Here is a 22,169-nt window from a genome sequence, read left to right as displayed (position 1 = left end):
CACATTTAGCCAGTATTTTTGATATTTATATGAACTACAATTTTGGTGTATTTTTTATATTTGATTATTAATAAATACAATATTTTTATGGTGATCCTGTCTTTTGACAATTTTTCCTTATCAGCAATTGGGTTTTCACCTTTATCTAAGCCTTTGTTTGCTTTTGTTGTTGCAAATGCTTCCGTTTCACCAGGTTACTTGGTATGAAATAATAGTAAGCTTTTTTTTTAAGGTTTATCCACCCCTGAGAAAGAGACAATGGTGATTTGTGAGAGACGTTAATAGACATTGACCCAGCTAATAAATTTTGCTGTTAAGTGGACACCATGTGAACCCCCCCCCCCCCCAAAAAAAAAAAAAAAAAAAAACAGTCTAGGAAGCACACCCAGTAGATGGCAAACTATTTATTGTGTAGGGGGACTCCCTAATACTTCCTTAATGTCAGGGGGAAGAAGGATCCTTTGTTCTCACTGGAGATAGGACTCTACCAGAGGAGGTTACAGAGGGGTAAAATGAAGCCCCTGGGCTCCAGTCTAAAATCTGTACCCCCAACCATAATGGATCATTTATCAAAAACAGACAGTGTGTCATCAGTTTGTGATCCAAGTTTTCGGATCCACAAAAAAAAACAACAAGGAGACATCTAAAGATGTCCCTAGCTTGTCTGCAAATACGGACGGCACATTGATGACACACAGAGTACATCTGTGTGCCGTCCGTGGTTTTTAATCTCCCATATGTTTCTATGGGCGAGTCTAAATAGGACCTGTTCTATAGAGGCACAGACTCCCGGCCCGCACACTGATCCATGGAAACCACGGTCGTGTGGATGTGCCCATAGAAATTAATGAGTCAGTGTTTTGTCTGGGAAAAACACGGATAGCACACTGATCTTACCCGCGGTCGTCTGCAAGGGACTTTACACTGAGTTTATTGATATATGAGAGGTTGTGTGCTGAACGTAATAGGGCTATTCACGTTAGTGATGGTGAGTCGGAAGCTAGATATTTCCTATAAATGACACATTACAGCTCTACTTCCGGAGAGGTATTTTGCCATTTCCAGGATCATTTTTATTATGTCTTTTTACGTCATAGACAAAGTCCATTAGCAGGACATAACATATTTTGTGTCTTAGTTTCAGTTGGCGGCCATACATCATATATTACTATGCCTTTGTCTGCCATAAATAATATGTAATATTTTTAAAATAGATTGGATTGAATAATTGAATGTTAAAGGGGCTCTATCAGCAAAATCATGCTGATAGAGCCCAACATATGTGTGAATAGCCTTTAAAAAGGCTATTCAGGCACCGTAAATGTTATATTAAACTACCCCCCCCATTTTAAAATAAAACCCTAAAATAGAATGTGATTAACTTACCAAACGTGCACGGTGGGCGGGCATTCAGTGTGCGCCGTCTTCTTCATCCACATCTCCTCTTCCTCCGATGTCCTCGGGTCCCGTCTTCCTCCGGCGCTCGCGAACTGATATTGCTATAAAAAAATGGCCTGGGCGCATGCGCAGTAGCCATAGTAGAAGCAGCATGCTACTGTGCATGCGCCCAGGCCATTTTTTTTAAGCAATGTCAGTCCGCGAGTGCCGGAGGAAGACAGGACCCGAGGATATCGGAGGAAGAGGAGGCGTGGATAAATAAGACGGCGGACCCTGAATGCCCGCCCACCGTGCACGTTCGGTAAGTTTATCACATTCTGTTTTAGGGTATTATTTTAAAATGGGGGGGGGGGTAGTTTAATATAACATTTACGGTGCCTGAATACCCTTTTTAAAGGCTATTCACGCATATGTGGGGCTCTCAGCATGATTTTGCTGATAGAGCCCCTTTAAGTTTAAACCAGACTGTACTACAGTATTCTGACATATACATGGTTAATATGAGGCTTACAGTGAATATTCATAGCACAGTATCACAGAATCTGCATGCTGATAGCCCTAATATAATATGATGAGAGCTGATAAGCTTTATTGTATGAAGCAAAGTACAACTATTACATGACAAAATATTTCTTTATAAAGACGCTACATACACTCAAACACAAAGAAAGAAGAGACGCCCGGTCAGAAGCACAGCCAGCTCATTGGTAATATTTTGTCTCTTAGATTGCAAGTGTGGTACATTAAAGTAAAGCTACACAAGTTACCACTTTAAGACCTCATGCATATCGCCATACTATAGTTCTGCTGTGCATTCTGTATTCTATAGAGCCGTAATACAGCAGTCTTAGATTTCTTTGAGGCCTGCTACCACCCACCTGACAGTACAGAACCTAAGTAGCATATCAGGCACCAAAACTAACAGCAATGATTTTTCAGGAACAGTAGGAGGTAGGAGTTGATTCCAACTGCACTGAAATCAATGGTGCAATACTTACTAATAGAGATGAGCGAGTACTATTCGAAACTCCAGTTTCGAATAGCACGCACCCATAGGAATGAATGGATGTAGCCAGCACGCAGGGGGTTAAGCGGCCGGCCAACGGTAAAGTCAGCGTGCCGGCTGCTTCCATACATTCCTTTGGGTGCGTGCTATTCGAAACAGCCGTTTCGAATAGTACTTGCTCATCTCTACTTACTAATAGATGCTAAGAACTGAAGTTGGTGGAGGTGGTGAAGGGTCCTCTTATAAGAATAATCTGTTGTAACAGGTAATTTCATAGAGAATTGCTAGCAATGCATTGCATCAGTACAAATACTTTTAGAGCACCTTCAGTTTTATTATCTTGGCATGTTTAAGAAACATGTCACAACGGAGCATTGAGCATAGGGGATTTCTAGAATAATGGGGCTTCTGGACTCAGTTTTTCTCTTCTTTTTTTCTCAGCTATTAAGAGATGTTTAGTTTCTAGCACTCCTATAAGAAAGAATATTGTAAAGTGTAACATCCACTTAGATTACTATTTTCGGTAATTTAAGGTCAAAAAGTGTCAAAGATTTGTGCATTTACTGTGTATGTATCTCGAACGTATCTCTCCTAGCAAGGAAGAGTTCTGAACTTGTAACATGCTTCGTGTTCTTAGCCAAATTATGACAAGATAATGGCTTTTAACAGTGACAAGCACTGACTTGTATACCTTAATACATATTTTTAAAGAGTAGTTATATGGAAACACTTTCACTTTATGAATATACTAAATGGACGATTTGTGACCAGAAATTGATATTCAGCATGTATTTTCATTTGGATAAAGAATCTGTTTCTGTACACATTTATTTCAGGGGTACTGGATAGAAACAGACTGTATAATATGGAAGCTACTGTTTCCCATCCATTTCTTGTCAAGTGTTAATTATATACTAGTCATGTTGCTGTAGGTGTACAGTTTTTCCTTACTACATGCTTTACTTGTGAGTGTCAGACTTATAAGACCTGCCTACATTTAACCAATCCTACTAAGCTGTATAAAGCACAGGTCCCAACCCATATGCTAGGATAAAATACAGGAGTTGCTAAGGATGTGAGTTCATTAAGGCTACTGGGAAACCAACAAGCAACTACAGAAGATGAAAAATCCAGTCTTGGGTGTACTGTCATTTCTTTTAGACAAGATACTTTTCTTTGTAAAGCCAAAACCAAACTGTACTTCAGCAACTGACAAGAATGGTAATGTGTATGAGACAACGCAGTTTAAAAGAGGCGATCTTCTGGAAGTTCCACGTACTCTCTTTGTCCACTTTGGCATCTACCTTGGAAACAATCGGGTTGCACATTTGATTCCAGACATTCTTTCAGCTTTAACATCCCAAAAGACTTCTGCTAAGAAAGTTGTTACTAACAAGAGATTGATAGCCGGAGTGCTAGCTAAGATAGCTAGTGTGAGAGTGGACAGTGTACAAGATTTTGCTTATGGTGCAATAATATTAGTTAATGAAATGGATCGACATATGAAAAGTAATCCTCTTTCTAATGAAGAAGCGGCTCAAAGGGCTGAGAAACTCGTGGGAAGCACATCTTATAGCTTGCTGTGGGACAACTGTGAGCATTTTGTTACTTTCTGCAGATATGGTACCGCAGTGAGCTTACAGACCGAGAAGGTAAATAGATAAGACATGTAAAACACCGTTGAGATGTGTGCAGAAATGCTGAATGTGTGGGGATGTATGCAGTTGACCACTTCTATGAACTGATTCACATGGCCTTTTTGTACTAAGGCTGAGACCACCTAAGGGTCCATTCACACGGAGTAACGTGCCGCGTGATGTGGCACGTATACAGCGTGTGAGACTTTGCGCGTCGTAAAAGCTCTCATTGATTTCAATGGGAGCCTGGATCGTAAACGCCATGTTATTTTGCGATCGTGACCACAAAATCACGGCCGCAAAATAATGGCACATTAGTCCGTGTGAATGGACCCTAAGGCTGCAAATTTTTGGGTGAAGATTTTGCTTGGGTTTTTTAAGCCAAACCCAGTAGTCACTTCAGAAGGAATGGGGAATATATAGGAAGCTCTTATAATTCTCCCTTCTGCTATATTTGCTACTGACTTTGGATGTGCAAAATATGCTACAAAAATGTTGCATTTGAGACATTGTCTTATATTCCCTCTTGTTTCTGAAATATATTGTTTTATTATATAAAAACTGACAACTGGGTGTGTTGTTACACAGACTGACACAGTCCAATCCATTTTGCCAGTGTCAAACTGTGTTACAGAGCACATTACAGTGACAAACATACTTTTGTTATGTATCATGGGAAGAATATGCAAATCTGTCTTCCATGATGTAATTAGGAAGTCAGCTGCTGTTGCCTCAGTGTTGCAAACCAATAGCGGGCGCTCACTGGAATGTGCAAGCCTGTCTTCCCTGATGTAGTTAGGAAGACAGAACTCCAGTGAAATAACCCAATAAAGGCTGCTCCCTTTCGCATCATGCTCGACCTTCCAAGAGGCCTTTGTTTTGTAGATTTGGAGAAAAACAACTATAGGCCAGGACCTCACGTAGCATAAACATCGCGATTTGGCCATGACAGAAAAGTCATCACAAAAACTGCAGTGTTTTATGCTGTGTTCACACGGAGGAATTTGCCACAGATTTGGGGGCAGATTTTGCCCCTGAATCTGGAACAGACTCCTCCCGGAGTCCGCCTCCCGTTGTTTTCAATCGGAGGCAATGATCGAAGCAGGACATGGAAAAAAAATCGATCTTGCCGCGGATTCCGCAGCTTGAGACTCCCTCCTAATTAGCCCCATTCAACCGGGCTTAATAAGAAGCGGGAATTCTGGATAATCCCATCCAAACCGTGTAGAAAAAAAATCTGCTGCAGAAGGGCTGCGATTTCAAAAACGCTTTTGAAAATCACAGAATATCAATTATACCTATGGAAAAACTGGAATTTTCCATATAGGTATAATAGAAGCAATAGGGGGAGATAGTTAGGACACTATTACCTATGTGTATGAGGACACTATTACCTATATGTGTGAGGGCACTATTACCTATGGGGTGACTGTTACCTATAGGGGGATAATTGGCAGACTATTACCTATGGGGAGACATCCAGCCAGAAAACAAAATAGGTAAGCATTTTTACAAACCTGTTGTTTTATTTTACAATATGTTGACATAAGCCTTATGGTTGCCTTCAATGGACTATAAATATAACTGTATAACTGGTATGGTTACATTTATATAGTCACCGGATTACCAACGGCCCTTTGAAGAGAGCCAGAAGGCTGACGTGGCCGTCATCAGCGAAAAGGAGTTTGACTCCACTGCCTTAGGGTGTATGCACATAATGGATGTTCACCTGCATTCTTCTTCACAAATTCACTGTTTGAGTTGCTAACATGCACCACAGGGTGCTGAGCAGAGATGCTTTCTGTAATGTAAGCTCTTTTCATTGTGTTAAAGAGTTTTCCATGGTATTCTCTGACTTGTTTTCTGATGCCATTTCCTAATGATGTTCGCATAATCCAATAGTGGATAAAAGTAAACATTCTCTAATTTCCTTCAAAGTCTAACCATGTGCTCAAAGCTTATAGACTAAGCGCACCTAAACAAGCACTGGTGGAGAGACTAAACATTTAGGTTAAGCAAATTAAGCCTAATGTGGACAGCAGAAAACTCCAGGTTTAATTATAGGATTGCTGTTTTGTATTGGCATACTCTATGTCATGCAAGGATTTTTTCAGTTCCATGACCATTATAATACCATTGCAAAGGCTGACTTTGAATTATTATTTTTTTTTAATGTAGATTGAGAGTCCCATATAGGGCTCACAATGTATATTTTTTTTCCCCTATCAGTATGTCTTTGGATGGAAATCCACACAAACACAGGGAGAACATACAAATTCCTTGCAGATGGTTTTTGCCCTTGGCTGGATTTGAACCCAGGGCTTCAGCGCTGCAAGGCTGCTCTGCTAACCACTGAGCCACCGTGTGGCCCCCAGGCTGACTTTGAATTTAACACTCATAAGAAATTGAATTAAACTTTCCCAACAGGATGTATAAAAAAAAACTTCAACACTTCAACACTTTTTTTCCCCTCTCCACCTATAATCAGTCTTACTTCCTTAAGGCCTCGTTCACATCTGCGTTGGTATTTCTGAAGAAGTCCGCATGAAGACCCCCTCCCACCTAACGGAATACCAAACGCAACTGCAAGCGGTGTGCCAGTGAAAGCACACAGACCCTATAGACTGTAATGGGGTCCGTGTGCTTGCAGCCAGATCTCCGCAGGGATCATGCGGACAGGAAAGTAAATGGGGTCCGTGTGCTTTTACTGCACAGCGCTTGCAGTTGCGCTCGGTATTCCGTTCAGGGGGTCCCCATGCGGACTCCCCAAACAGAATACTGAACACAGATGTAAATGAAGGGTAAGACAGCTGGGGTGTTATTGGTCTGCACGTCTCATTACACCATTCAAACTCTCACAATCCCTAACCCTACTCTACTCCTTTCCTCTATACCAGGGGTCCTCAAACTTTTCAAAGACGGGGCCAGTTCACTGTCCCTCAAAACACTGGAGGGCCGAAATATTTCGCCTCAGGCGGCAAAAAGGCTGGGTTCACCCCTGCTCCTCAGTATGCCCCCACCCCACAGTATTATATGCTCCTCAGTACCCCCCTCTGTATTGTATACTCCTCAGTACCCCCCACTGTATTGTATACTCCTCAGTATGCCCCCTCACACTGTATTATATACTCCTCAGTACCCCCCACTGTATTATATACTCCTCAGTAACTCCCCCACTGTATTATATGCTCATCAGTACCCCCCCACCCCACTGTATTATATACTCCTTAGTACCCCCCCACTATATTATATGCTCATCAGTACCCTCCCCCCACTGTATTATATGCTCATCAGTACCCTCCCCCCACTGTATTATATGCTCATCAGTACCCTCCCCCCACTGTATTATATGCTCATCAGTACCCCCCCCCCCACTGTATTAGATGCTCATCACTACCCCCCCCCCCCGTATTATATGCTCATCAGTACCCTCCCCCCCTGTATTATATGCTCTTCAGTACCCCCCCACTGTATTATATGCTCATCACTACCCCCCCTGTATTATATGCTCATCAGTACCCTCCCCCCACTGTATTATATGCTCATCAGTACCCTCCCCACTGTACTACATGCTCATCAGTACCCTCCCCCCACTGTATTATATGCTCATCAGTACCCTCACCCCACTGTATTATATGCTCATCAGTACCCTCCCCACTGTATTACATGCTCATCAGTACCCTCCCCCCACTGTATTATATGCTCATCAGTACAATCACACCCACACTGTCATACTTACCCATGAAGAGCCACCGCGGTGCGTCCTCCTCCTTCCAGACTGCAGGAGTGATGACGTCATCGCGCCTGCGTCGGGGGCAGAGGTCACTCTCTGCCATCAGTGTAGGCCGCGGTCGGGCAGACCCTGACAGCTTCCCGTTGTATGTGCAAATGCACATACAACTGAAAGCGGCGATCCGCTCACTAACGGGGAATCGGATTCCCCGTTAGTGAGCGATCCAGGCGACAGCGCGGGCCACATGCAGGGGGCCGGATAAATGTCCTCGGCGGGCCGCATGTAGCCCGCGGGCCATAGTTTGAGGACCGCTGCTCTATACAGTCAGTCCCTCAACCCACCAGCTTGACATTTAGCCTACTGAAGGCAGATGGACTCCCTCTAGAAATGGACTTACTCACAATGTGGTACTGATATGCCATATTCTTAGGAGCAAATCATTTCGGAACCTCTCTGGGTGATCCGTTACATAAATTTCACCTGCTGCAATGTCTTTAATGATAAGTTAGAGCCCTACACCCTTCCATCTTCCACCAAACTCTATATTTCTTCCAACTTGTTAAACTTTTATTGACTGTGGATTCCCACTGTTTGATGCTGTTAACATTGTAACTAGTTTAGGCTAAGGTTAAACATGTTTGATCAGTTGCGGGATGTCTGTGGCAAAAAAAAAAACAAAAAAACATCTGGCTTTTGCTGCAGCTTTCAGCTATGATTCCCAGCAGCTGGCCAGTGTTCAGCCTTTGCGTTGGAAAGTTGTGCACCTGTGTGTCCATCACACGACGATGGATCATCCATCCATCCATTAGCAGAAGTAAATAAAAAAATTAAAGCAAGACGATCTAGAAAAAATGTTGCAAAATTGTAAAACTTTTCATTATAGAAACAATAATATTTACTGGGCAACCCTTTTATTATAACTAGAGATGAGCGAACAGTGTTCTATCGAACACATGTTCGATCGGATATCAGGGTGTTCGCCATGTTCGAATCGAATCGAACACCACGTGGTAAAGTGCGCCAAAATTCGATTCCCCTCCCACCTTCCCTGGCGCCTTTTTTGCACCAATAACAGCGCAGGGGAGGTGGGACAGGAACTACGACACCGGGGGCATTGAAAAAAATTGGAAAAAGTCATTGGCTGCCGAAATCAGGTGACCTCCATTTTAGACGAATAGTGGATTTCAAATCCGGGTCATATGAGAATGTGAACTTTGTGACTATGAGACAGGGATAGCTGTACAGGCAGGGATAGCTAGGGATAACCTTTATTTAGGGGGGAATGTTATTAAAAATAACTTTTTGGGGCTCTATCGGGTGTGTAATTGTGATTTTTGTGAGATAAACTTTTTCCCATAGGGATGCATTGGCCAGCGCTGATTGGCCGAATTCCGTACTCTGGCCAATCAGTGCTGGCCAATGCATTCTATTAGCTTGATGAAGCAGAGTGTGCACAAGGGTTCAAGCGCACCCTCGGCTCTGATGTAGCAGAGCCGAGGCTGCACAAGGGTTCAAGCGCACCCTCGGCTCTGATGTAGGAGAGCCGAGGGTGCACTTGAACCCTTGTGCACCCTCAGCTCTGCTACATCAGAGCCGAGGGTGCGCTTGAACCCTTGTGCACACTCTGCTTCATCAAGCTAATAGAATGCATTGGCCAGCGCTGATTGGCCAGAGTACGGAACTCGACCAATCAGCGCTGGCTCTGCTGGAGGAGGCGGAGTCTAAGATCGCTCCACACCAGTCTCCATTCAGGTCCGACCTTAGACTCCGCCTCCTCCGGCAGAGCCAGCGCTGATTGGCCGAAGGCTGGCCAATGCATTCCTATGCGAATGCAGACTTAGCAGTGCTGAGTCAGTTTTGCTCAACTACACATCTGATGCACACTCGGCACTGCTACATCAGATGTAGCAATCTGATGTAGCAGAGCCGAGGGTGCACTAGAACCCCTGTGCAAACTCAGTTCACGCTAATAGAATGCATTGGCCAGCGCTGATTGGCCAATGCATTCTATTAGCCCGATGAAGTAGAGCTGAATGTGTGTGCTAAGCACACACATTCAGCACTGCTTCATCACGCCAATACAATGCATTAGCCAGTGCTGATTGGCCAGAGTACGGAATTCGGCCAATCAGCGCTGGCTCTGCTGGAGGAGGCGGAGTCTAAGATCGCTCCACACCAGTCTCCATTCAGGTCCGACCTTAGACTCCGCCTCCTCCGGCAGAGCCAGCGCTGATTGGCCGAAGGCTGGCCAATGCATTCCTATGCGAATGCAGACTTAGCAGTGCTGAGTCAGTTTTGCTCAACTACACATCTGATGCACACTCGGCACTGCTACATCAGATGTAGCAATCTGATGTAGCAGAGCCGAGGGTGCACTAGAACCCCTGTGCAAACTCAGTTCACGCTAATAGAATGCATTGGCCAGCGCTGATTGGCCAATGCATTCTATTAGCCCGATGAAGTAGAGCTGAATGTGTGTGCTAAGCACACTCATTCAGCACTGCTTCATCACGCCAATACAATGCATTAGCCAGTGCTGATTGGCCAGAGTACGGAATTCGGCCAATCAGCGCTGGCCAATGCATTCTATTAGCCCGATGAAGTAGAGCTGAATGTGTGTGCTAAGCACACACATTCAGCACTGCTTCATCACGCCAATACAATGCATTAGCCAGTGCTGATTGGCCAGAGTACGGAATTCGGCCAATCAGCGCTGGCTCTGCTGGAGGAGGCGGAGTCTAAGGTCGGACCTGAATGGAGACTGGTGTGGAGCGATCTTAGACTCCGCCTCCTCCAGCAGAGCCAGCGCTGATTGGCCAGAGTACGGAATTCGGCCAATCAGCGCTGGCTCTGCTGGAGGAGGCGGAGTCTAAGATCGCTCCACACCAGTCTCCATTCAGGTCCGACCTTAGACTCCGCCTCCTCCAGCAGAGCCAGCGCTGATTGGCCGAATTCCGTACTCTGGCCAATCAGCACTGGCTAATGCATTGTATTGGCGTGATGAAGCAGTGCTGAATGTGTGTGCTTAGCACACACATTCAGCTCTACTTCATCGGGCTAATAGAATGCATTGGCCAATCAGCGCTGGCCAATGCATTCTATTAGCGTGAACTGAGTTTGCACAGGGGTTCTAGTGCACCCTCGGCTCTGCTACATCAGATTGCTACATCTGATGTAGCAGTGCCGAGTGTGCATCAGATGTGTAGTTGAGCAAAACTGACTCAGCACTGCTAAGTCTGCATTCGCATAGGAATGCATTGGCCAGCCTTCGGCCAATCAGCGCTGGCTCTGCCGGAGGAGGCGGAGTCTAAGGTCGGACCTGAATGGAGACTGGTGTGGAGCTATCTTAGACTCCGCCTCCTCCAGCAGAGCCAGCGCTGATTGGTCGAGTTCCGTACTCTGGCCAATCAGCACTGGCCAATGCATTTCTATGGGGAAAAGTTAGCTTGCGAAAATCGCAAACTGACAGGGATTTCCATGAAATAAAGTGACTTTTATGCCCCCAGACATGCTTCCCCTACTGTCCCAGTGTCATTCCAGGGTGTTGGTATCATTTCCTGGGGTGTCATAGTGGACTTGGTGACCCTCCAGACACGAATTTGGGTTTCCCCCTTAACGAGTTTATGTTCCCCATAGACTATAATGGGGTTCGAAACCCATTCGAACACTCGAACAGTGAGCGGCTGTTCGAATCGAATTTCGAACCTCGAACATTTTAGTGTTCGCTCATCTCTAATTATAACCTTTTATTCTAACCCATAGATGAAATGTAAATTAAAGAAAGACTCCTGACAAGAGAGGCAGTCTCTGTAATACCTAGTGTAATACCTAGTGGCCAGTGGTGAATGCATGACAATAAATATACATTGGATTGTAGACTTCTATTGTATATGTCCTAGACTGACAGACCTGTGTGCGATTTTTGTATTGCGGACATGTAGTATTGAATGACTTTCATTTGTTAATTTTACAAGCGTCTGGGGTAGTTGACCGCTCCTTGGAAAGTTCATGGTTGTTCATGTGTTTGGAACACTTTACTGAACAATCGGACAGTGTAAAATCTAATGTGCATGGCCAGCTTAAAGGGGTCATCCGGGGAGTTTAGATTAACTTTAGGAGATTATCTAGTGTGCTTGCAGGACTGAGGCTCCATTCACTGCTATGAGGCTGTGGAAACTGCTGGAGATCACAGTCCCAGCAGCCCCATAGAAGTGAATGGTGTGGCAATCACACAACCACACTGGCACTCCATTCACAAGGAGCCCTTAGGGGGGCTTTCAGTCCCCCCCATCCTCCTGATCACTGGGGGTACCTGGCAAAAAGGCCTCCAGCAATTGGACACTGATCCACTATCCTGTGGACAGGGAATAAGTGTCCATATTGGAACATCCCCTTTAAGTGACCTGGCAGATTCTTGATGAACGCCCCAGGTGCTCCAGCTCGATTCTGACCCCTGGGTCACATGGTTCAAACCATCTCTCCACCTGGGGTTGCTCTGCCCCCTCTTTCTTCCCCTGATCTCGCAGGTGCTCACTTGTGCTATGGGAGTTGGATGACTATGCCAGCCTCCATAGCACAGGTATGAGATCGAGGGAAGTAGCTGAGTGACTCCATGGTAAGAATGCTGATTCTGATCACAAGACCCGGTGGTTAGAACCAGGCTAAGATCCCTGGTTTCTTCATCAAGAGTCTTCCAAATCAGGCAAGTTAGTCTAAGCTGCTCAGATAACCATTTTAAGGGATACAAAAAGTAGAGAGAATCTCTTCATTATGTACTGTCTACTCTGGCCCTCTACCAAACATATCACAATTGTGAAATGTATGAAAATTATTCACGTATATGTGACTCTATGTGACCCAGTTACTCAGCAATAAAGTATAAAAGAGACAGGCCTAGATTTCTTTATAAAGTGTGGACACACCTGAGTCTTAATCTTTACACTTTGACACATGAACAACAGTGATAAATGAACAATTAGGCCCATGTAACAGCTCCAGTTAAGCTACAGATTGAGGACAACTCCAAAGTGGAAAGCCCAGAATCCATATAGATATTTGTAATTCAGTATTTTATAGAGAATGAAGGTAATATAAGCTGTATAGTTGTTTAGATCTAGATTCAAGTAAGACCATCATACACTGAGTGGCTCCTACATGACACAGGAGTGGTGCGGAAAATAAAGTGATTAAGTTTTCTGTGGATCAATCTCAGTATGAATCCACATTAGAGTGGAAATAAAACATTCTGTGCTACTTCAAATGAGGCGTGATCATCTTTGCTAGACCAGCTAGGGCCGGCTATGACCTCTTCTCACTTTTATTGTTTATTTTCTGATGAAAGTGGGCATTGTGGGGCAAGGGTAGTCTTTGTTTCACCTGGCTGCTTTACTAAAACTCATTCCAGTTTCGTGCTGTGAGTTAGTGTCCATTAATGTCTGCTATGATAAACATCCATTTTTCTTTTTCTTTTTTTTCCGGACCTTATCCGTACGGACATGGTATTGTGAATGCCCCCTTAGCATTGATCAGCTATAACATCAGAAAACCAGTTTGACTTCCATTGTTGTTTCCAGTGGGCAATGGACATAATGTCATTGTCTGAGAAGAGGAAGTGTAGCTCCTTCTCTAAGAAAACATCCATATTTTCATCAAAATTTGAAACCTGCAGGGTCTTGTTGAGCAATTTTCTCGTTGTATAAGTTTTCGTATGTGGTGTGTTATCAGTTTTTCTGCAGCACATTTCTGTCTGAGGCATGGGGTGTATACAATATGGTGCAACCTGCCCTCCCTCCCTATCCACCATTACTACTACTGGTTTCATTACATGTAATTCTGCCAGGAGTAAGTAAAAAATGGTAAGCCAATAACTGAGAAAAGTGGCCATAAAATAGGAGATCCAGGGACACTGGGACTGCAAATACAGGTTGTGACCAGTTAAAAGGACCCCTAAAACAGATAAAAAGTCATCTGAACGCAATAAGGAAAGCTGTAGAGTAGGAGTCACTTTCATGGGCAGTGATTGGTATATGCCACATAGGCTGTATGTGCTGTTTTTTTCACACTCAGCAGTGAAGTTTTAGTTGCACTTTGATGGATGGACTATGCTACAACAGCACTTTGTGACCTACATTAAGTGAAGATTTTGTACAGGTTACACCTTGGTTTGGTACCTTGAGTGGTCCTGTTACTATCACTTGTATGGTGATTAATTGAAGCTGCGGTAGCCACCCCTGTTTTGCTACTCTCTGTCATACAGGTCCTTCCACCATCAGTGTCTATAATAAAATTTTTAATATAAAGTTATCAAAGCAATAGACATTGCCCAAAATGGTATAACTAAAAAGTACACCTGACCCTGCGAAAAATACATCCTCATACATCCCTATACTCTTATAAGTAAACTTTTTCGCAAAGTTTTAGATTTTTGTTAAGGGGTTAAAACTATATACATTTGGTATACACGAAATCATACCGAAACATAGGATACAGGTGGCATGTCATTTTGACGGCAGAGTGAATGCCATAAAAATGAAGGCGGTAAGAAAGTCCCACAAATGCACTTTTCTCCAATTCCACTCCATTCTGATTTTTTTTTCAAGCTTCCCAGTGCATTGTATAGAATAATATAGTATCATTTTGAAGAACAATTTGTCCCGCAAACATTAAGCCCTGTGAGCCCTGGCTCTGTGAACAGAAACATAACAAAGCTATGGGGTTTATAAGACAGAAAGTCAAAAACTAAGATCGAAAAATTCCTTTGGCGAGAAGGGGTTAATTTACCCCAGAATTCTAGCACGTTTCACTTAGTAAAATCTCCAACATGTTCTAAGGCCCCGTTCTCACGGAGTAACGCGCCACTCATTTAGACACGTATACACGTGTCACAGCGCGACGCTTCAAAACAGATCCCATTGATTTCAATGTGTAGCGTGCGTAAACTGGCACCCATTGAAATCAATGGGATCTGTTTTGAAGCACCGCGCTCTGACTTATGTATACGTGTCTAAATGAGCGGCGCGTTACTCTGTGAGAATGGAGCCTAAAAATGGCCATTTAAGATTCAAAAAGGCCTCAGCAGTCACGCGGAACACACAGCTTCTGGGGACCCAAAGCACAGCATATGACTGAACGGACTGTGGCAGCAGACACCATAGCGCCAGGGACAGGTGAGTATGTTTTTTTATGTCACATCTTCCCTGGGGCCCTCCACAGTTTTTTCAATTCCTGGGCAATCCCTTTAGGTTGAAGCCCCACGTTGCAAAAACGCTGAGTTCTACAGAATTTGCAAAATGGATGTGATTCTGGCTAATCCCCCCCAAAATGTTTGTGTTTTCTGTATAGGTATAATAACGGCAGAAATTCTGCAGAGGAAACTTGAATGCAATGAAAAACACACCCGTGTGACCTTCATGCTGGATGGCAGCGACTCCTTGCATCATAGATAACTATGATATTAGGAGTCCCATTCCCGGCATGGTCAGTAAATCTAGAGAACACATGAATCGAGTTTCATGGGTAAAACTCAGTCGTGCAAATTATAGAATTATTGTTATAATACTCTATTAAATTGTGTTTGTTTATGTTGCTTACTTATATAACACCAGTATATTCTTTCTTTTTTTTGGAGATTGTGAGCCCCATATAGGGCTCACAATGTACATTTTTCCTATCAGTATGTCTTTATAGAATGGGAGGAAATCCACGCAAACACAGGGAGAACATACAAACTCCTTGCAGATGTTGTTCCTGGTGAGATTCGAACTCAGGACTACAGCGCTGCAAGGCTACTGTGCTAACCACTGAGGCACCGTGTTGCCCCTAATGCTAGTATATTCTGTAGCGATTTACAGATATTGTCAACATTGTCCCACTTAGGGTATGTTCACACTGAGTTTTACGCGGAATTCGCCTCAAAATCTGCCTGCCAAAACGGCTCCCATTGACTTCTGCTAGCTAGTGGAGGAAAAGAGAAGTGAGATTACCTATCTTGACGTGGATTCTGCGGCAGACTCGGCCCATTTATTCGGGCCTAATCCGGAGCAGAATGCCGGGATGGGACGCCGGTGCATTGCATTGGCATTCCGTCGTGGCTAGCCGAGTGGTATATTCACATGCGGAATCCGTTTTCCGCCGTGTGAACATACCCTTAGGGATCACAGTCTAAGGTCTCGTCCACATCTGCATTGGTATTCCGTCCAGGGAAGTCTCCCTTAGGACCCCCCCCCCCCCCCCCGAACGGAGTACCGAACATAACTGCAAGCAGTGTGCCAGTGAAAGCACATAGACTATAATGGGGTCTGTGTGCTTGCCGCCAGATCTCCGCAGGGATCATGCGGACATGTAAGTTGTTCACAATCTACTTTCCTGTCTGCATGATTCGTGCACGCAGCGCGCAGCAAGCACACGGATCCCATTATAGTCTATGGAATCCATGTTCTTTTACTGCACACTGCTTGCAATTGCGTTTGGTATTCCGTTCGGGGGTCCCATGCGGACTCCCCTGGACGGAATGCCAACGCAGATGTGAACCAAGCATAAATTCCTTTGTCTTTGTCTTTCTAATTCTGTGAATTGAAGATGAACCTACAATTTTATACATGAAAGAATGATTGATGTATCTATCTTCAATCTTAGTAGTATATATTGATGATAAGACTATCATAAGCATAATATATATATATATATATGTGTACATACATCACTTGTATCTCTAATACTTCCAAAAACTTCCAGTTTTCCCTGTCCAAAGCATTTCTATCCTCGTGTATACTGCACTCAGCTTTACATTAGATTACATTACATTAGATTTTATGATGTTAGAGCTTTTCGAGGCACCGTGATAGCTAAACCTGTTGCCTGTCTTGCTATGCCAGACTGCCAGGAAGGAAGTATCCAGTTAAACATCTTTTCTCTTTGATGAGTAAGAACAATTATATACTATAGCAGAAAGAAACCTGGAAAGTCAGGAAATTGGGCCATAAACGTGTCAATTCACAAAGCTCATAGTAGTGTGAAAGGTGTATGCTGGCTGCCTCATTTTATACTAGGACGACGGATAAATTCTTACCAAGTAGGCGTTATAAGGTAATCTTTTGTGATGCCTTGTTAAGATAGCACAAAAAGCCTGGCTAATGGCTGATGACAGCATGCTAGCAGCCTCTGAGGGAAAAGCTGTCTGTATACAACTGGATAAAGGATCAAGTTCTCTTTTCTCGAGGCCTCAATGGCTCAGTCATTTTTCAGGTAAGATGAATGTGTCTTCCCATCTATCATTACTTGCAGGCTCTCTGGGAAGTTGAAGCCCTGTGGGTTAGTAGTGCATTTACTTGGCTGCTGATGTTATTAGCTACCGAATAAGGAGCTTTGTTGACAAGACAGAGCTGCCTTTTTGTGAGCTTTGTTCTTGGGCTTTATACATTTACATAATGGATTAGCATGTATCAAAATGCACTTTAGCGGGTTGCTCCATTTTCCTGCTTTCCTTTTTGATGGACATAAGAAGATGGTAGAACTGTAGTTGTTCATAAATACGACCTCATAATGTAATGTAGTCATAAAATATACCGTTGTCATATCTTTACTGGAAGGCTGTATTTTTAGGATAATATTGTATATCTTCTTTTTGTAATATGACATACAATTACAGTAATGTAGCATACACACTACTACGTCTGTAAGATCTGTAGAGGACTTTTATATATATCTTCAATATCTAGCTATTAATTTGTGTCTACAATGTCCCTCGTTGAGCTTTGCATGTTATAACATATGTAGCAAACATTACTAATACGTTTTACCAGTAACCCATCTTGTAAACCTGTTCTAGCAAATCGGTTGACCTGTTTCACATACTGTCACCAGTATGATGGATGGTATTTAATAGTGTGTCACGTTTAAGACTTGTACTACCATACAAGGAGTCTTGGAGTTAATAGTCTGCTACTGTTGAAGTGTTACTATCTCATTCTAGTCACATCCACACAATGTACTGATCACCCATTTTACTAGACATTTTTGATGTATAGCTCTACAGTATCTTTCAAATGGTAGAAAAACAGATTTCTAGATGTCAGGCCTACAAATAGCCTATAATAATAATGTTTTATTTATATATTCCACAGCAATGGACACATCAAATAATAGATTTACAAATTTGAAATCATTTTATTATAGTCAAATAATCAATTTTATATCATTCAGTTCAGTAATTTCAGCAGGGGATAAAATAAATGAAGAAAATTAAGTAAACTTGTTGATTGATGCTAAGTATATAAATATACTTTTAGGGTAGTTTTATGCATTTCTCACATTTTTTCTGGCATTTTTTTTTTTTTTTTTACGAAAAATGCTTTAGTCAGCTGCAAGGCAGTAGGCAATTGGGACATATGAAACATGCTTCAAACATCTCTTTAGTTGTATTGTTTGTTTTTTTTTACGGATAGATGGTGTTTTTTCCCCCCCTAAATTGTAGCATGCATTAATATGATCTATGGAGTTTTTTTGTTTTTTGTTTTTTTTACAGGCATTGGAAATAAAAAAAAAAAATCACTAAAAATGCATTCATTTTATGCAGTTTTTTGCAAGCTCCTAAAAATCTGCAAAAAGAAACTACTGCTATGCTGCTACTATATTTATACTACTAATTCTGAATTTTAACATGTTTCTTGGCCTATGCCATGGAACATATTTATTTATTTAAAAAAAATACATAGAATATGTTCGTTTGTAAAAAATAATTTTTGTTTTATTATATCTGTTCCTCAATTTTGCTAATGCATTTTATACAATAAATAGCATTTAGTGCAATATTTACTCATCTAAATTTAGCATCTTGAAATATTTTCCTCATTCTTCATGTTTATTTGTATTACAGTACAAGATATAATTTAACTTTTAAATTGCAAATATTAAAGACTAAAATGCCTGAAAGGTTCATTTAAAAATTTTTAGATTTTTTTTTTGTATTTTCCATTTAAATGAATGCCATGAAAGGTGACTCCCACATTAGTTTTAACCAATGCTTTCAGACTTGTCCCAGTGATGTCAAGGGATTCTCCCCCATGTGCCTAACAAAAACCACAGATTAGCATGAATAACACAGCAGTTAATACATGCCTTGCAGAACTCAAGGTGAGCATCATGAAATCCCTCCTGGTAGGACTGATGGTCTTCATCTTTGAAAAAATCTTCATTTTTTCAAATATAAAGAAATTTAGCCTGAAAAAGAGGAAAGTTGGAGTAAGAAGAGATATTGAATTTTGCACACTGAGGAGAGGAGATTTGCTAGAGGTCCCCAGGACTTTGTTTGTTCACTTTGGGATCTACTTGGGGAATAACAAGGTTGCCCATCTGATGCCTGATATCCTCCCTGCTATTTCAGACGACAAGTGTCTGATTGGAAAAGCCGTCACCAACAAAAGGCTGATCCTGGGTGTCTTGGCTAAAGTGGCCAGTGTAAGAGTGGACACAGTGCAGGACTTTGCCTATGGTGGAGATATAATAGTTAATCACATGGACAAAAGTTTCAAGACAAAACCTCTTTCTAATGAAGAAGTGGCTGAGAGGGCTGAGAAGCTGCTGGGGTCCACATCATACAGCCTGCTATGGGATAACTGTGAGCACTTTGTCACTTATTGCAGATATGGGTTTCGTATGAGCTTTCAGACTGATAAGGTAACCTCGGATTTGTGCACACTATTGTCTGTAAAATTCTTCTTGTGCTTATAAGCTTGTTGTAGTGTGTAATGCAAGCTATGATTGGAAATTGGATCATTCCTTTCATGTATTAATGTAAGTACATCTATAATAACATTTTTTTTTCTTTATTAGAACTGCATACACATTTTTGCAGCACAGGCTATAAATGTGCTAAGATCTCTTCTAACAAACATGTATGTGTCCCACCTCATCTGCTTGTATATTCAAGGTTGTTGTAACCTCTTCTTTATGAGGTTTTCTGTCTGTATTCGGCCAGTATAATTACACTTTGTAATTGCAACCCCTTCAGTGCCGCAGTTTCATTTACACATAAAATGGGTGGAAGTATCAAGTACAAAGTAACTTTTTTCCTTTCCTTTAAAGCTGGATTTTATACCCCTTTATTGCTGTGTGACGTATATACCTGGTATTGTGGATGGGCCCCGGAACTATTTACTTTAATTGTTAATAACCTTTAACCTTTGTAGTAGTTAAATAGTTCCTGCAGTAACAGCAGACATAAAATCCTGTCTGGGCCTTGTGGTATCTGCTAAGAGTCTGTGAAGGTGTTACTTCCCTATTATTGTCCAATAAAATGATTACTAGGGTTTTCTTCTTTGGTTTATTATGTGTAACAAATGTCTGTGTTATATGGATCACATGACTGAGAAATAAGCAGTCCTAGGTATACAGTATGTATCTAATGATATAGGCATGTAGACATCACAGCTACAATTATTTATATTCTATACATGTGTTCTGCCAGTCCACTACCAGAGGTTTTTTTTTCATTGTTACCAATGGCATTTTTAGATTTTACTTGTAAATATTTTGTGTAACTATGAGGAATCAATACTGAAATAATATCTACATTAATTTTTACAATATGGTTTACACAATTAATAGACTTGCACATTGTGACTTCTGCAGGAGCTGATCTGTTATTGTAAAGTTACAGAAGCTTGCTGCGTTGTATCATTGCGTTTTATTTCAGTTTATATTTGCATTACTTTTTTTTAATACATTTATTGATTTCACTTGACTTACAGAGATAGCATTTATTAAGCAAATGTTCATTGCGCCATTGTGGTGCATTCCAAAATTACTGTTGTAATACAAAGTGAATAAACGAAAATGTATTGGTTCAACATGTTGGTTAATGTTTACTAACGTGATACAAGTGTTCAATGAAAGACTGCTACATGTTGGGTAGGTTATAAATACAGTGGACAGTATAGTATGACTATATAGCCGTGCTTGAAAAAGTTTACCAGGATTCTAATTTATCACCTAAAATATCTACAGAATAGGTGATCAGAGAGAGATTTGGCCTCCGTCAAATATGTGTATTTTTTGCTCCATTCATCCTTATGGGAAGAAAATCTGAGTATATCACTCATGTCATTTATGGAGCAGGACTGGGGACACCTGTTCTCATGATTGATGGGGATCTGACCATTGGGACCCCCACTGATAATGCGACTTATCACTTGTGTATACTGACAATTAATTGAATACAATTCTCTGTGTACAGTGGTACAGAATTATGTCATTTACACACATTATATATCATGCCAATGTCTTAACTTTTGTATACTTACCATTCCGTTACTTTTCTTTTTCTTACAGTTTTGTGATACAGTGAAGAAGATTATTCGAGACCAAAGAAGTGTTGTGATTTCTGCTGCTGTGGGATTGGTATTGACACTTTGTGTGGGATTAAGCCCGTTCACCACCATTCCCACTTTTCTTATTACCTTTACCCTGTGGATGGCTAGCTGAATGAACTGCGACACATGTGAGAAGACAATGGATAGGCAGTTCTGCTATGTGCCTTCAAAATGTGCTACATGCACTTAAGGCAACTTTCCTAGAAATGGAAAGTATCAGCCAAACCTTCAAGTGAAAACACTGGAGACCACTAGATTTCGGATACCTTAGTACTGTAGCATACTTGAAAAGACCAGAATGTAACTCTATAATTATTTTTCTTCAAAAGTGAGAGTTAACATTTATTACAAAGAAATATAATGTTGCCATTAATATTTTAGCACAATGAGGTCTACTAAGTAATAGAGAGTATTAATGTATAAACAGTGTATGGTATATACTGTAGTGTAACAGCCAGACCTATAGACTAGTTTGTTTTGTCTTGATGTTGTTGCTAAGCTGGGTGTCCAGGCCGCAATCCTTGGACGCCCTAGCATAGATAGGTCACGTGATCAAAAATGTTTCTTCCTACTTTCTGTACTTTGATTTATAATAATAATAAAATATTTATTTGTAATTATTACTAACTTGAGAGCCACAATGAAGTAACTTTGAGTTTCACTATATCCACAGCTATAAATGTATACTGTATAGACCTCCTGCACTGGCTGCTTTCCAGGGTCCTGCCTTATTATGGCTCTCTACTCACCAAACCACAAAATAACAAGTAACTAGGGATTTGACAAGATTTAACTTTTACTCGCCTCATCATAAACAAGGCAACATTATGGCCTCCTATGTCCTGTATAAAGGCAGAACAAAAAACAAGAATACACCACCACCCCCCCTCCTCGACAGTACAAGGGTCTGGGGGGGGTACATTCCTCACAGCCCATCGCTGACTCTAGGCTGTGAGGACCGCCCTTCTGACAGTGTAGATATATCGGTGCTGAAACTAACGCACCAGCGGGTATACCAGGAAAGCGGA

General features: G+C 41.8%; 1 protein-coding gene across 1 annotated transcript; it reads left to right on the top strand.

The window, feature by feature from the left end:
* The first annotated feature begins 3,468 nt into the window (after window positions 1-3,468).
* Window positions 3,469-21,619, top strand: LOC142218838 (lecithin retinol acyltransferase-like). The gene is made up of 2 exons (XM_075287803.1): window positions 3,469-4,056; window positions 21,101-21,619. Exons 1-2 carry the CDS (start codon window positions 3,526-3,528, stop codon window positions 21,251-21,253), a joined length of 684 nt encoding a protein of 227 aa, XP_075143904.1. The 5' UTR covers window positions 3,469-3,525; the 3' UTR covers window positions 21,254-21,619.
* The last annotated feature ends 550 nt before the right edge of the window (window positions 21,620-22,169 follow it).

Source organism: Leptodactylus fuscus, chromosome 1, assembly GCF_031893055.1.
Source record: "Leptodactylus fuscus isolate aLepFus1 chromosome 1, aLepFus1.hap2, whole genome shotgun sequence".
In the NCBI taxonomy this organism is placed as follows: domain Eukaryota; kingdom Metazoa; phylum Chordata; class Amphibia; order Anura; family Leptodactylidae; genus Leptodactylus; species Leptodactylus fuscus.
The sequence above is the reverse complement of the archived record's forward strand: the minus strand, read 5'-3'. Positions and strand labels throughout refer to the sequence as shown.

Excerpts from the sequence above, each read along its gene's own strand:
- LOC142218838 (XM_075287803.1), top strand. The coding sequence starts at position 3,526 with ATGAAAAATCCAGTCTTGGGTGTACTGTCATTTCTTTTAGACAAGATA. Across the intron at positions 4,057-21,100 it reads TGAGCTTACAGACCGAGAAG|TTTTGTGATACAGTGAAGAA; the intron begins GTAAATAGATAA and ends TTTTTCTTACAG.